Below are 14,243 nucleotides of genomic sequence, written 5' to 3' on the forward strand. Positions count from 1 at the left end.
GGTGGAAGTATGTGAGGACTATGTTGAACGAGATGAGACTGGAGGCAGAAGATGAATGGCAAAGGATATAAGAGGAGGAAATGGGACTTAAACGGTGGAACTGGAAAGATGGAAACTCTGGTGATGAAGTAGGGAGGAAGCGGGAATGCGGAAAAACCACCGGAATATGATGTCCCTGATCTAGTATTTGCCTCACTTTTATTTAATACGACTTTTAGGGTGGAATGATTTTTGAATGACATTCTCAATACGCCAGAACATCATTCAGATAGATTGGTTGAGGGAATTTTTGGATTTTAACTGCCTAATTTGGGTTTATCTTTTATTGTGGAAAAGGAAATAACGAGGAATTGAGGGATAGTTGGGAAAGTAGGCATTCCGCCTGCTACTTTCCAGGAACATGGAGGATCAAGAGGAACAGTCGATGCCTGAAAGCTTTGAAGTCGCGTCTTTAGTTTTAGCAGTGGGCCACACTGGCGTTAGCGTGTGGCGCTACTTAGAACGATCAGGGGGTGGCCCACGTCCACTGTCTCACTGGTCGCCATATTTCTCTCACAAGAAAACAATAACCGGTCTTGCAGGCCAATGACCAAGGACACCTTCCATTGTTCTATTCTTCCCTAGCACGACGACAGCAATCCAGGTTAAGCCATATCCACGAGGTGCGACACCGAGGAATAAGTAAAGAGGAATGTAATGAACGAGGAAGCCAAGCTCTGCGGTACCGGTGTACAGTACCAGGTCCACCTATATGATGCAATACAAGCCCTACATTCATATTCTCAACGTTGAGATCGATCCCTACAAGATAGACCACATTCTGAATCGTCACCCAACATATCGAACGTGTCGAGGGTACGCCGCCAAATCTGTCTCCTGAGTGTTCAGTTCGAGCAGCACGAGCTAGCAGTACTACAGCCAACCTCAAAACAGCTGACGGATGAAACCCGGCATAAAATAAGGTTAAAGAGCGCTATCCTCGGCCGTGCGGAGAACATTCTTCAGGCCTCAGATCCAACAATAAATAGTTCCTACCCCGAAATAATCCAGTGTCATTCTTAGATGACGCAGGAGTCGACTCCTTCCGAATTCGACTGCTGTCAGACATCTCGAGGACTCCAGCTTTATCGTGACAACTAAAGTGCGGACCTCGTCCTATGTAGTTGCAGCAAACGCACCATCAACACAACGCACGCACAGAGTGATCGTCCTATAACAAAAACACCAATCCGTAAACGCTGTCAGTTAATTGATGTTGACAAGCGAAACACACCTCTGAAGCTATGTAGTACGAACCTTGGAGCTATGCCTGATAGGCATGATAGCCTGCCGCATCATTCACAACGGCTAATTAGTACGAGAGTCCTGTGCACCGGTCGTGCTGTAGTCTCATGTCAAGTAAGTCAGGCTGCTCGCTTAGCGCAATGCACGGTCAGAGTGATAGCTCAGAGCACAACAGCTCCACGGCAGTGATCGCGTTTATCATCATTAGACGGTATGAATCGACTCATCCATCATCATGGCGTCCGTTCCCGTGCGCATCAACTAATTGCTTGTCACCGAAGTGAGTACAGCCAGAAACTCACAATATACGGAGACCGGGCCAAACAATCGATTGGCATGGAGATCTGTTTGTTCCCTATGTAGAGACAATCAGCGATGGATTAATGATTTACTTGTTCACGTACTTGTCTTCATCTATTATGCCCTGTATATCACAACACTGCGACAGAGCCGTCCCGCGCCACAAACTAACCACACAGGAAGCACAGGAAAAGCGCCCCACATTAATTGAGGTGTTGCCGGCAACTGTAGCTGTGATCCCAGTGGCGCTCGCAGTCGATACTGAGACCATCCGAGGCTCGTTCATATCTCTAACGAGTTCGCACGTTATAGAGATTTCCTTGGCGCAGTCTGACCTGGGGCAAATGAAATCAGTATGCGTAGTTGCGTAGGTCCTACCGTGCTGACTCGGAAAGACGGGCAACTCACCTCGACATAGACCTACTATCGTCGAGAGCACCGTCGTGCCACCCAATATCACACAAAAAATGACTCCGGAGCGCCTCTCAGTACAGCTACTTACACTTCATTGATCGTGCCCCCTTGCGGAAAGCTTCGGGTGAGTGTGCTACGTATCACTTCACCCAAGTTCGGACCTATCTTCCGTTTTCGCGCGCCTGCTGGACTATTGAGAACCCATTGCCACTGCCAGCAAACCACTGGCCCTCATCGGGTCTACCGCCTCAGCTTCGGCTATCGGGTCTCAGCTGTAACTTACCATGTATCAGTATGATTCAGCAACTGACCAACCCATTTAGTTTGCAACCTTATACTGCAGACTTTGCGTGATCTGAGGATGAGAGATACAGCACTTTGGGAATTCGCTGTCCGGGCTGATCTGAGATCTATAAACAAACAGAACTCAGTCAGCGGGGTTCCTGTGCTTAGAGAAAGAATGACCGAGCCGTACCCATTGACAGAGGCCTATCGTCATGGGTTCATGTTATGTAGTTCAGTAGCTGGAAAATTTTCGCCCTGTTGCATTCTGCACATACACATACGCATATTGTCCCTGTAAACAAACAAATTGAAGTAGTAGTGAAACTCTCACTGCCTCAGGTTGCTTTGGCGCCACAGGAGAAAGCGCCTGTGGCGCCAATTCGCAACCGGAGCCTGGCAAAAGTAGTATGATCGAACCGCTCGGGTTCTGGACGAGAGAAAAATGCAACCTTGTTCGTCTGGGGACCTTGAAGAGTCGAGTCCCACGACATGTAACCTGGTGGGTGTTCCTTCGAGGAGTCAGCAAGATCGTACAGTAATGCACGATTGTCAGCGAACCACAAGATTAGGAGGCCTCGGGGAGTGCAGGGTGGCAGGCCACTCAGAAATGCTGAAGCGCCTTTATAATGAACAAGAGAGTTTTTGACGGCACATTCGTGCCGGGGATTGGTCAAGCGGATGCCGCACCTGCACGGACTGTACGACTTGGCAGACAAGTTACGAAAAATAGAACGTGCGCCTCGAAGGCCGCTATAGCTGAGATGTGACTAGACCAGAAGTATTCTCATCATGACCGCGAGTGTACTGTGCGCCTTCGCACGAGCCGCATCTGCAAACCGGCGCAACTGGGATCCCACTCCATGCGCTGGCAAGTCCAGAACGTCTGTACCGGGAGGCCCTCAGATGCAGCGTTTCATCTGTGGAATGATTGACCTCCCTTGAGCGGATCGAGACCTATCTTCCATACATAGCATGAGCTGCTAGAGCTGTAGGTCTTGTAAGGTTTGAAGCACTTCTTAGGGCCACCTTCTGCGCTGGCTGATTGGGAGTGTGCGTTCTCGCGGGAAAATCAGGATTGCGGAGAGGGGACGGCACCGGGCAGCCAAGGTGGTGCCGTTATGGAGATCAGACGGCGATCCGGAAAGAAAGGAAAGGAGGAGCGGAATCCTGGGAAGGTTTGGGAGTGAGGGTGCGAAGGAAACAAAGTACGTAGAGAAAGCACAGGTCAATAAACAATAGACATTTGTTCCTGACGATTCTGCTTTGAACCCATTTGCTGTCGATCGGTGCGAGCCCGATGTGCTCATAAGGAATGACCGGTTTGGTTGATATTTGTGACCGTGACGCCGGACAATTAAGAACATATACCTAAACGGGCACTGTGCCTGGATGACATGACTCGTATAGTGACCGGAGAGGGAACTGAACAAAGAAGCAGAATATGAAGAGAGCGCGTGGTAAAGGCCCCAAGGCTGGATACTGAGAGGAGGGTGGGGGCGGGAATGTCGCGCTGGCGGTGCCACATGTGTGGTCTTCACCGGATAGGGAGATCGGGGGGGATTAATGGAAGGACGATGCTTTGGAGGGCGACTTGGCCATCGATTTCGCAGGGCGCAAACGAAAGGTCGGCCTGGGTCGGAGTCGTCCTTGTGCGTCAAGGGCTCGAGATATAGGTGCAGCACGTGGAGAGGATAAAGCAAGGAGGGGGACGCAATCCATGGGCAGGCTGGGAAAGGGAGGAGCTGAGATGATGGCATTTTTGCCGCTCGCAGAATCCGACAAGAACGTTGGTGTTGCGGGCATCACAGCTTGAGGGCGTTTGGAAATGACAAATGGGGCTGGGCGGCACTTGATTGGGACTGATCTGACACATCCTCAGTGCATACCGCTCAGTGTTTTGTTTTTTGAACAGTAGATACAGGTGAAAGGACGCAAGACAATAATGGAGGGATACAGCTGTAAAGAGGGAGGGCGGGTGGGACGGAGCGCATCGGGCAGGAAAGCTGAGGCGGAAGGAGCGAAGACGAGTCTGGAAGGAGGCGCGGTGGCGAGTGTCGCCGCACCGAGAGGCCGGCTCCGCGAACGGCCGCGGTGGGATGAGCGGAAGCAGAGGAGACGCTCGAGCCGTTCCCAGCCAGCCATCGCTCTCTCCCCGACCACGACCATCCCCCGTCCACAGCAAGCAGCTCCCAGCCCAGCGATGCCTCCCTCGGCCTCAGACGCCTCATCCTCAGTTCTCGACCACAAGCCAAAGCATCAAAATCGGTACTTCACCTTCTCGCTCTCCCCCTCACCGCCCCACTCACCCCTTCGTCAACAGCAGACTCACCAGACAGCAGCTCCTACGCAACCTACAGGTCATTCACACCCCTCTTCGCTCCTTGTTGACCCATCACTTACCTTTCCCACACATCCAGATCCTAGGCCCCCTCCCGACACCGCTCCCGCCCACCCTCCCATTGTCGCCACCGGCATCTCGCTCGTCGTCCCCTCAACCTCCGCCCTCCTCCTCAAAGCGCAAATCCGATGTCGCTGCTTCATCTGGCCCCTCAAAGCGCCCAAGAATATCAGACGCTCCAGACCTCCCTCGCCCTCGCCCCTCAACCTCGCAACAGTCCGCACCGTCCTCTTCCCACCACGAGCCTTGTGAAGAGGGCGAGCTTCGAGACGAACCCCTTGTGTCCCGTGTCCCTCAGCTTTCGTACCATGATCTCCCCGTTCGCCGCCCCCGCAAGAATCTCTCTGGCGATGATCCCGTCTGGCCCCAAATACGAGACCGCTATCACGACGCTGGCCGCGTGCTCAAGTACTCGGGAGAGCTTCGCAAATATTCATCCTACTCTACCACACACAAGGCCTATCGTCCTCTACACGCTCCCCCGCCACCAGGCTCACCTTATCACAAACACAGCACCCTCATCGCCAAGCTCGAGCTCCTAGACGCTCTCGTCACTTTCGCTTACAGCCTTTGGGCCGGGGATGTTATAGCCGGCCACCCGTCTCCCAGTCGTTGGGACAACATCGAAGCATTCATGGTCTATGTCAAGGGCGCTGTTTTCAACGATCCGAACGTTAGCGAACGTGAAAGAGCACTTTACGGCATAGTGTATGTATAAGTCTATCCTTTGATAGATCCTACCATCTGACGTCATATTTTGCAGGTGGATGCTCGACGCTTTCATCCACGCCGGCCTCTCCATGCGATACAACCAAAACAGTTTGGTCCCCAAGTTACGAAACCTATTCGAACACACGAAGCCCATAGTCGAGCGGGCATATGCGGCGACCGAAGCGCCGACGGCCCCTGCGCGAGCCGTGTCCTCGCAACACACGCCCCAAATGCTTCCATCGCCGGCCAGTATGGTCAGTGCAAACAGCGCCAACTCAACACCTACCAATCATAGTACGGGGACACCTGGTTCGGGCGATCGCCCAAGCAACAGTACGACGGCCACTGCAGTGGCCTCCGCGTCGCGCGATTGGACGCCTGACGTCGTGAGGGGTCCCCCGGGACGCACGCCGATCTATACGCTGCAGGGGGATCCCCATCCTATCGCGGCTACCACAAATGTGCCCGTTAACGCCAAGTTCATCCACACCGCGACCAACACCATGATTCATATCGCGCAAATTACGGAAAATATGGACAGGGCTCAACAACTTCTTTCCCTGCGCGTTCTCGCGCAGCACTACCCGCGTACGTTTGCTCGCATGGTCCAATCGTCTCTCGGGCGCGCAGACGAGACAGAGCCCGACTTTGAAGACGAAGAGGGCGAGTTGTTCTGGCCCGGATCTCCTGTCACCGGAGATGGCATTGGATGGGTATGTCTCATGGGAAAGGCGATGATCATGGAGTTCGGAAAGGAATATGAGTACAAGGGCGAGAAAGGCGCAATCCCCAAGCCCTCGAGCACGAGTGGACCACGGCGGTAGCATGGAGCGCGAGTAAATCCTGCACACTAGCGTCGATATCGATGTTTCGTCGTTTCTTCCGCTACCATCACTCGCGGCCTGGCGTTCTCGTTTAGCAGTCGACTTCTTCCTGCTCTCTTCCCGTAACGCCTTGCGCTCTGCCCGCTCACTCACACCTCCCAGCCGCTCTCCCAGTCGCCCGTGTCCTCCTTGAGCTCTACATCTGTACATTATCCGCATCAGCGACTGCTCTGGCCCTACCATCGTCCTCCCATCCACTTGCATCTACTCCATCTGGACTTGCCATCTCATCACGTCTTTCACATGGGTTTTTCTTTTGCAACATTTTCTCAGTCGAAAACTCCATGGAGCGCGGATCTGGTCATCTTTGTGGATTTATTTTGTCGCATCGTCCTTCTACTTTCTTATTACCCCCTTGCTGCTTTTCTCTTTCTTTTTCATACCCTCCCAGTACTGCCCTCCTCTGCGACCCGATACCTCTCCAAACCGACCCTCATATCCTCCTACCCTCCCATCGCATCGTCCCCGACCCCGTCGATCACGCACCACCCCTCATCGCCTTAATGTACTTGTCCATATTTCCATATTCTTTTTTTATTTGTCGTCGCATTCCAGAGTCGTCACAATCATCAGCCTGCTTCCTACCCCGTGCTGTCCTCACAATTGTTCTGCTGGGTTCTCGGCCGATGTGTACTACCTTTGTCGGACATCCACCCCATCGACTCCAGCCAACACCGTCGCACACGCAAATTGCTTGTTTTCCTGATATCGTCGTCTTCACTGGCCCGCATCTTCTCTATCTACTCATTTAGTGCATCCGTCTCGCACTGTCTCTCTCTGTCTCATCTTGTATTGTTTTCCCAACCTATCCACTTATACGGCCCGTTTTCCTATCTGTCTCCTTGTTTTCCGCCTGTTTGTCCTCGTCGCAATCTGTGAAAGCACTAGGGTCTCTTTTCCTCTCCCGGTTAGCTCTTGTTTTCTCCGTGTTTCTTTCCCCTCTCTCTCTCTCGAATAGCATTAAATTATACTGGTCCGTGAGACCGGTGCTTAGACCCGCGGACATTGACACATTCATTCTACTGGTGTGATTTGCCCCGGCCGCATGCATGTATAATTGCAAGACACACGCACGCACCACCGATCCAAATGCCCCGCCACGCAACAAACGAACACACGCTCCAGAAACAATCTCCCGACGATCATTGCCTAGTAATTCAACCCTTCCAGAACCTGAGGCCTGACCTCCAGGACATTCCTCCAACGTTTATCCCATTGTACGCTCGAAGTCGCAGAATGATATTAATGTTAGCCCGGACCCTCCGTCCCTCCAATAGGCTCTGGCTCTAAGTGAGGAACATGGAGCTTGTGACGAAGGTCGTCCGGTCCAGGGTCCGCACTGTGATGCCTGAGGCGAAACCGCCCGGCTCCAGCGCACGATGCTACCGGTACCCCACGTCATGCTGCTGCATGCTTGTCCATAGCAATGTACGCCCAAAACGGCTGCCGAAAAGGCACATACCCCCTCACCCGCCCAGCATCATGCGTGCTCCCGAGGCCCCTGCCTGACACACGGATAAACGCATCACTTCCATCACAGTCGTATTGCAATGCGACATGCCCTTATGGCTGAATTGCCATGTTCTACGACGAGCATTAGGCCTTAATCCGGAAAACCTTCCGCCGACAGGGATCCAAAGCACCTCCGTTCGTGTCGCGCTGTCGCCGCCACAAGCACCGTGCCATTGGCATTTGACATCGCTGAACGCTAACCTTGTTTCCGTGGTCGACATACATAGCCGCGGAATATCTCCGAGATGGGTTGACGGCGACGATACGCCGGAAAGATCAAAAGTGCTCTAAGCGAGAGCGCTGAGAGTACGGGCGAGCCTGTCTACTACCGTGAAGCAGTGTGATCTAGCCTAGAGTTTCGAGGAGCCCATCAGACACTTTTGAGAGTACGCCACGGCAGACTTGGGTCTGAAAGTGAGATGCAAATATTTTCCGCGTGGATAGTAGCTGGCCATTCTCGTTGAGTTTCCATACCCACCGACCGGATGATGCATAAGCAGATTTGCGGGTGGACGGTGTCATAGCGAGAAGTACATGGAGAACATGGATTGTCATGCATGGAGAGGCGAAGAAATAAAGACAGGAAAGACCCGAGCTGCACCATGACACAGGACACGCAAAGCCCCTTTCCCTCGATGGAAGAGCAACGCAACAAGAGGTTTTCACCGATTGGACTTGGCCACACGCTCGAGCTCGTCCTTTTTCTATAAAACGAATCGAATGAGATGTCAGTCACAGGAATAATGGTGCTGTAGACAGAGTCGTCGACGGGTAGAAGACGCACCTTGATGGCGTACGAGTTCGAGGAACCCTTCGCCGCGTTGATCAGCTCGTCAGCCAAGCACTCAGCCACCGACTTCACGTTACGGAAGGCAGACTCGCGTGTCTACACAATGCATTCCGTTAATAAACGATCTTTCGTTGCGAAAGCTGAGAAAGAGACATACGCCAACGGTAAGGAGAGAGATGGCCTGGTTGACTCGTCGGAGTGGCGAAACATCGACGGCCTGACGACGGACGGTACCCTGCGAACCAATACGGGTGGAGTCCTCACGAGGACCAGTGTTGACAATAGCATCAACAAGAACCTGGAACGAGTGCTGAGTAACAAGTCTCGTTCTGAGAGTATCTCAGGCTGAACAAACCTGGATGGGGTTCTGGTCGGTGAGGAGGTGGATGATCTCGAACGCGTGTGCGACAATCCGGACGGCCAAGAGCTTCTTTCCGTTGTTGCGGCCCTTCATCATCAAGCTACACCACCATGTATGGCACACGATAAGCAGCCGGCCTGACTATCTGTGCACGTCCAAACCCTACGCACCTATCGACCAAGCGCTCGACAATAGGCATCTGGGCCTTCTTGAATTGCTTCTTGGCATAACGGCCAGCGGTGTGGGGAAGGTAGACGGCGTGACGGATTTGGATGTAATCAGTCAATGAGATATCCTTGACCTCAACACTGCGAACGCGAACAAGAAAGGACCATGGGTCAGCACTTCAGCAGGCAAGCGATGGGTGAAAGGACGCACTCCTGAGTCTCCCACTTTCCGAAAAGCTTAACTTCCTGTCCAAGCTTGGAGACGTCCTTGGGGAGGGTTTGAACCGCGGCCATTTTGAGGTATTGTTGAGGGAGAGGGCGGGCTTGCAGGCGCGGGCGCGAGTGTCGACGACGGAGTATGCTCTTTTTTCTCACGATATGCGGGCTTTCCCGCCACGAACCACCCAAAACAAGGTTTCGCCACTCGTCGGCATTTTCCGTCAACTGTACAGTTCCTTCCATTTATGGTAGTCTCCGTTTTGCTCACTTGAAGTCTTGCCTGTGGTTAAGAAAAGTGGTTCGCTCGAGTTGGAGCGTATAAGTTGGACTTCCCGGAGTAATCTCTATGCAGAATTCTATCACAAATTCGCGATGCTGGACAGGAAGAGCATTAACTGCATCTGAATGCTCGACATGTGCTCTCCAAGACGTCGCGGGTCTGCGCACAATCCTCTCTACCACTCCAAACGTGAACACAAACGGTTTCAGCTACAGCAAGATACGTTTCTGTTCAGCTTGGAACGCAGAGAGTGGTGGTGGTGGCTCCGGCGTATACAAGCTTAAATTGCCGGGATCGGGGACTCAGGCACGGCTCGGAATGATCGGAGATCTGTGACGGCGATCAATGAGCGTGACATCACGCTGCTTCCCCTGAACGCGTTGTTTGCCTCGTTCAAGTTCGTTCCGTCAACTTGAGCCGATGGACAAACAGTCTCTGCCGACTGTTGCTCGCCCTGTGGCTCCAAGACCATCCCGTAGGGGAAGGTTTGGGGCACTCGCCGCTCTTCTTGCCGTCTTTGTCTGCCTCCAATTCCTTATCTCAACCACCAGCTTCTACACGAAGACTGGACATCTCCCTCCTCATGCCGAACATATTCTCGAGCGCTGTCATGCACTCTACACCGAGCCCGGACCATCTCGTCACTTTCATCACCGCACTGTCTCTGACCGCTTCGTACCCGGTACCAAGCCTACCCTCCTCAGGCATGCTCGTATCTGGACAGGCGAACAGAACGGCACTGAAGTCGTCACTGGCGATATCTACCTCAACAAGGGCATCATCCAGGGCGTAGGCTCCTTTGGGAACTTGCTCGAGGACGGTTTACCTCCAGTGGAACTCGAAGTCATCGACGTTCACGGAGCCTGGGTGACGCCTGGGTATGACACTATACAATGCCTTACAGCCTCCACCCGTTGACCAGCCCTCCTCCAGTATTGTTGATAACCATTCGCATCTCGGTGACGGACCCTCCCCAGCGGTTCGTTTTTGCCTTTGGTTTACAAGGAGCGATGTAATTTGACATATACCAGCTTGATGGTGCCGTAGATGACAACTCCATCCACGGAATCACCCAACCATGGCTTCGCTCACTCGACGGCCTTAACACTCATGATGACGCATATGAGCTTTCAATCTCTGGAGGTGTCACAACTGCTCTTGTACTTCCTGGCTCAGCAAATGCCATCGGTCGGTGTCATCTTCTCACCCAAAAGCCGCGGGTACTGACGTTTGTGAACAGGAGGGCAGGCATTCACTATCAAGCTGCGCAAAACTCTGGAAAGGTCGCCAACGTCGATGCTCCTGGAGCCACCGGCTGATATCAATGGAACATATCGCGATCCACATGCTCCACTGCACTGGCGACAGATGAAGTGAGACTCTTCTCCTTCACCCTTTGATATTTCCTCACTCATAGCACCTCGTACGTCTCTTAAGACATGCCTGCGGTACGTGCCTCACTGTATAAATTCCGTGCGATTCCAGTGCTCATTCGAGTTTTCAGGCGAGAACCCAAGTAAGCATTTGACTTTTCTTTTCTAGAATTATTGACTAAACACCCACTCGTAGGTCGAGTATATGACGGAACTAGGATGGACACGTTCTGGGCATTCCGCAAGGCGTCAGTGCTTCGTTCTTGCCCATGTCTTCGATGTCATTAACATTTCAACTCGTCTCGTTCAGTTACGACACCGCACGGCAATTGAAAGAGAAACAAGATGCGTTTTGCCACAAAGCCCATCACGGTGACTGGGACAGCCTTCAGTCTCAATCTTTCCCGGAAGATCTGCAGTGGGAGGCTCTCGTCGATGTCCTTCGCGGACGCGTCAAGGTCTGTCTGTTTTGCTCCACATTTGGAGTCGTGGCTAACCAGCTAAACTAGGTCCAAACTCACTGCTACGAAGCTGTGGACTTGGACGACCTAGTTAGAGTGTGTCCGTTTCGTCGATCTCGCATTGTTTTACCGTCGCTGAACTGGTCTCCCCAGCTCAGCAACGAGTTCGAGTTCCCAGTCGCGGCCGTACACCACGCCCATGAGGCCTACCTCGTCCCGGATGTGCTTAAACAGGCTTATGGTACGTTTTGACTCTTCATGAAGTAGCCTGTCTCACACACAAATATACTATCAGGACGGACACCCGCCGTTGCCATGTTTGCCACCAATGCCAGGCCAGTGATCTGACCTTCACTAAGTATTGGTATATTGAGGCCTTCTCTGCAGATACAAGCGTGAAGCCTACAGGGGTTCTGAGTTTGCTCCCCGCATTCTGGCTGAGAACGGTTTACGTGTCGTCATGAAGGTCGGATCCAATTCCTACTCCCTTCTTGTCGTCTTAACCACTGATATTACGTCTCATCCAGAGTGATCATCCCGTTTTGGACTCTCGACACTTACTCTACGAGGCACAGCAGGCATACTACGTGAGTATCGCCGCAATGGTAGCATCGTGACTTGTGCTTACATATTAGTCCTTAGTATGGTTTACCTGAGAATTTGGCTATCGCTGCTGTGACCTCGACACCTGCCCAAGTTATGGGATTGGATCACCGTGTAGGCTACATCAAACAAGGTAGAGTCGTCTTGTCGATCGTGTCACTGTCCCTGAACTCACTATCACCTTCATTGTACAGGCTGGGATGCTGGTATGCCACACACCGTCCAGTTTGATGCAATAACTCATTTACTGACTCTTGGTCAGACCTAGTCATCTGGGACAGTCATCCCCTTTCGCTCGGTGCCACCCCCGCCCAAGTCTACATCGACGGGATACCCCAACTCGACTCACCTTACGTAGCCAATAAACACACCGCGTTCCAAGCTACGCCCAAAGTCCCCAACTTCGACCGCGAAAAAGAACTAGCCATCAAATTTGAAGGTCTCCCACCTCTCTCCCCCAAGAAATCGGACGTCGAGATCGTGGTGTTCACGAACGTCGGGTCCATCTACGCTCCCCTGGCCGGCAAAGTCCAAGAGTTGTACAATAACGCGGCCCAAAGCCTTACCGGAGACATAGAAAATGGCATAGCCGTCGTGCGAAACGGTTCCTTGGAGTGCTATGGACAATCGGAGGGCATCTGTCCGCTGGACGAGTTCGTTGGCGACAGGGTGCAGAGAATTGACCTAAAGGGCGGCTCTATTGCTCCTGGTCTATTGTCCTACGGCTCTCCGCTCGGGCTGGAAGACATTCAAGGCGAACCTTCGACTTGGGACGGAGCGATCTATGACCCTCTTGGTGGGAAGGTGCCCAGCATCGTTGGAGGTGACGATTCTGTCATTCGAGCCGTCGATGGGCTACAATTCGCCACTCGTGATGCTCTGTATGTTTCTCTCAATTCTATCCTGAACGCCATCAAGGCTCTGACCGAAACTTTGCTATCTGTTCGACGTTCAGGTTAGCCTACCGTGCCGGGGTCACCAAAGCCATCACGGCTCCCACTCATTACGGCTTCTTCGGTGGCCTGGGCACGTCCTTCTCCCTCGGTGCGGCACATAAACTCGAATTCGGTGCTGTGCTACAGGAGACGACTGCGCTGCACGTCACCGTACGCCACTTCGGGTCCAAACCTAGCATTAGCACTCAAATCGCAGCATTGCGCCGTATGTTGTTGACTGCTGCGAGCTCAGTAGCAGCAGATGAAGCCCCTCTCAAATCTTCTGAGCAGGCCAGGCTTTTCGTAGACGTCGTGAAGGTTAGTAGTGACTATCGCGTATCCTTCTTCGCAGTGCGCAAATCTCATGTGGCGATGATTACCCCTCCCAGGGTGATATCCCCATCGTAATCGAAGTCTACAGCGCAGATATCATCGCCACCCTACTCCTGCTGAAGGCCGAAGTCGAAGCCCAAACGGGTCGCAGCATCAAGATGACCCTCTCCGGCGCCACAGAAGCCCACCTCCTCGCGAAGGAAATCGGTGAAGCTGGCGTCGGCGTCATCTTCGTTTCCTCGAGACCGTTTCCTACGACCTGGGAGCAGAAAAGAGTGTACGTCCCGCGACCTCGTGCCCTCGCCGTTCAGTGGGAGTGATGTTGGTTGACATATTGATTAATTGTCTTGTTTGGTACAGGCTCCCGGGCCCGCCGTTAACGAAAGAGAGCGAGATTTCGTTGTTGCTCGCTAACAACGTGACTGTCGGGATCGGTATCGAGGAACAATGGAGCGCGCGCAACACACGTTTCGACGTCGGCTGGGTACGTCCTCTCCTCTCTCTCTCTCCCTCCTCTCCCTCTAAACCAAGGAAACTAATGTTTTATCTCCACTAGGCCGCGCTCGAGGCTGACGGTCGCATCTCCAAGGCCCAAGCGCTCTCCCTCGCCTCGACCAACCTCGAGAAATTGCTCGGCAGTAAGGTCGAAGCCGCGGGTCTTTCGGATCTGGTGGCGACGGAGGGTGGCGACTTGTTGAGCATGGAGGCGAAGGTCGTTGGCGTTTTGTCGGCTCGTCGGGGAGTGGTGGACTTGTTTTGATCTAAAGTTGAGAGTGGTCGGTGCTTTGTGTCGTGTTGTTGCCTGCATGTTTTATACCCTGCCTAAGCAGTGTTTCTTGAATGTTATTCCTGTCTTGTGTTGTGTCACAATAATATGTTGGAGGGGATATGGCCATTGATAGACCGATTGACGTGAAATGCTACAAGATGACG

The 14,243-nt window shown here is 52.9% G+C and overlaps 4 protein-coding genes across 4 annotated transcripts; 3 read left to right on the top strand and 1 right to left on the bottom strand.

Moving 5' to 3' along the window:
- Nucleotides 1-643: 643 nt before the first annotated feature.
- STEHIDRAFT_126600 (uncharacterized protein) lies at nt 644-2,725 on the top strand. The gene is made up of 5 exons (XM_007311659.1): nt 644-1,210; nt 1,297-1,639; nt 1,689-1,919; nt 1,993-2,408; nt 2,474-2,725. Exons 3-4 carry the CDS (start codon nt 1,704-1,706, stop codon nt 2,053-2,055), a joined length of 279 nt encoding a protein of 92 aa, XP_007311721.1. The 5' UTR covers nt 644-1,210; nt 1,297-1,639; nt 1,689-1,703; the 3' UTR covers nt 2,056-2,408; nt 2,474-2,725.
- Nucleotides 2,726-4,225: 1,500 nt separating this feature from the next.
- On the top strand, nt 4,226-6,216 carry STEHIDRAFT_116726 (uncharacterized protein; the record flags this gene model as incomplete). Its single annotated transcript, XM_007311660.1, has 3 exons — nt 4,226-4,640; nt 4,708-5,389; nt 5,445-6,216. 3 exons carry the CDS (start codon nt 4,226-4,228, stop codon nt 6,214-6,216), a joined length of 1,869 nt encoding a protein of 622 aa, XP_007311722.1.
- Nucleotides 6,217-8,228: 2,012 nt separating this feature from the next.
- STEHIDRAFT_106371 (40S ribosomal protein S5-1) lies at nt 8,229-9,457 on the bottom strand. The gene is made up of 6 exons (XM_007311661.1): nt 9,318-9,457; nt 9,110-9,247; nt 8,934-9,039; nt 8,736-8,876; nt 8,573-8,674; nt 8,229-8,492 (listed from the first exon to the last, which is right to left on the bottom strand). Exons 1-6 carry the CDS (start codon nt 9,398-9,400, stop codon nt 8,451-8,453), a joined length of 612 nt encoding a protein of 203 aa, XP_007311723.1. The 5' UTR covers nt 9,401-9,457; the 3' UTR covers nt 8,229-8,450.
- A 568-nt stretch (nt 9,458-10,025) lies between these two features.
- On the top strand, nt 10,026-14,184 carry STEHIDRAFT_173229 (carbohydrate esterase family 9 protein; the record flags this gene model as incomplete). Its single annotated transcript, XM_007311662.1, has 20 exons — nt 10,026-10,483; nt 10,539-10,584; nt 10,637-10,793; nt 10,846-10,978; nt 11,043-11,053; nt 11,110-11,121; nt 11,175-11,226; nt 11,289-11,436; nt 11,488-11,535; nt 11,593-11,680; nt 11,735-11,774; nt 11,827-11,905; nt 11,967-12,026; nt 12,082-12,175; nt 12,237-12,248; nt 12,305-12,923; nt 12,998-13,295; nt 13,367-13,587; nt 13,671-13,794; nt 13,867-14,184. 20 exons carry the CDS (start codon nt 10,026-10,028, stop codon nt 14,068-14,070), a joined length of 2,904 nt encoding a protein of 967 aa, XP_007311724.1. The 3' UTR covers nt 14,071-14,184.
- Nucleotides 14,185-14,243: the final 59 nt, after the last annotated feature.

Source organism: Stereum hirsutum (genome assembly GCF_000264905.1).
Source record: "Stereum hirsutum FP-91666 SS1 unplaced genomic scaffold STEHIscaffold_30, whole genome shotgun sequence".
In the NCBI taxonomy this organism is placed as follows: domain Eukaryota; kingdom Fungi; phylum Basidiomycota; class Agaricomycetes; order Russulales; family Stereaceae; genus Stereum; species Stereum hirsutum.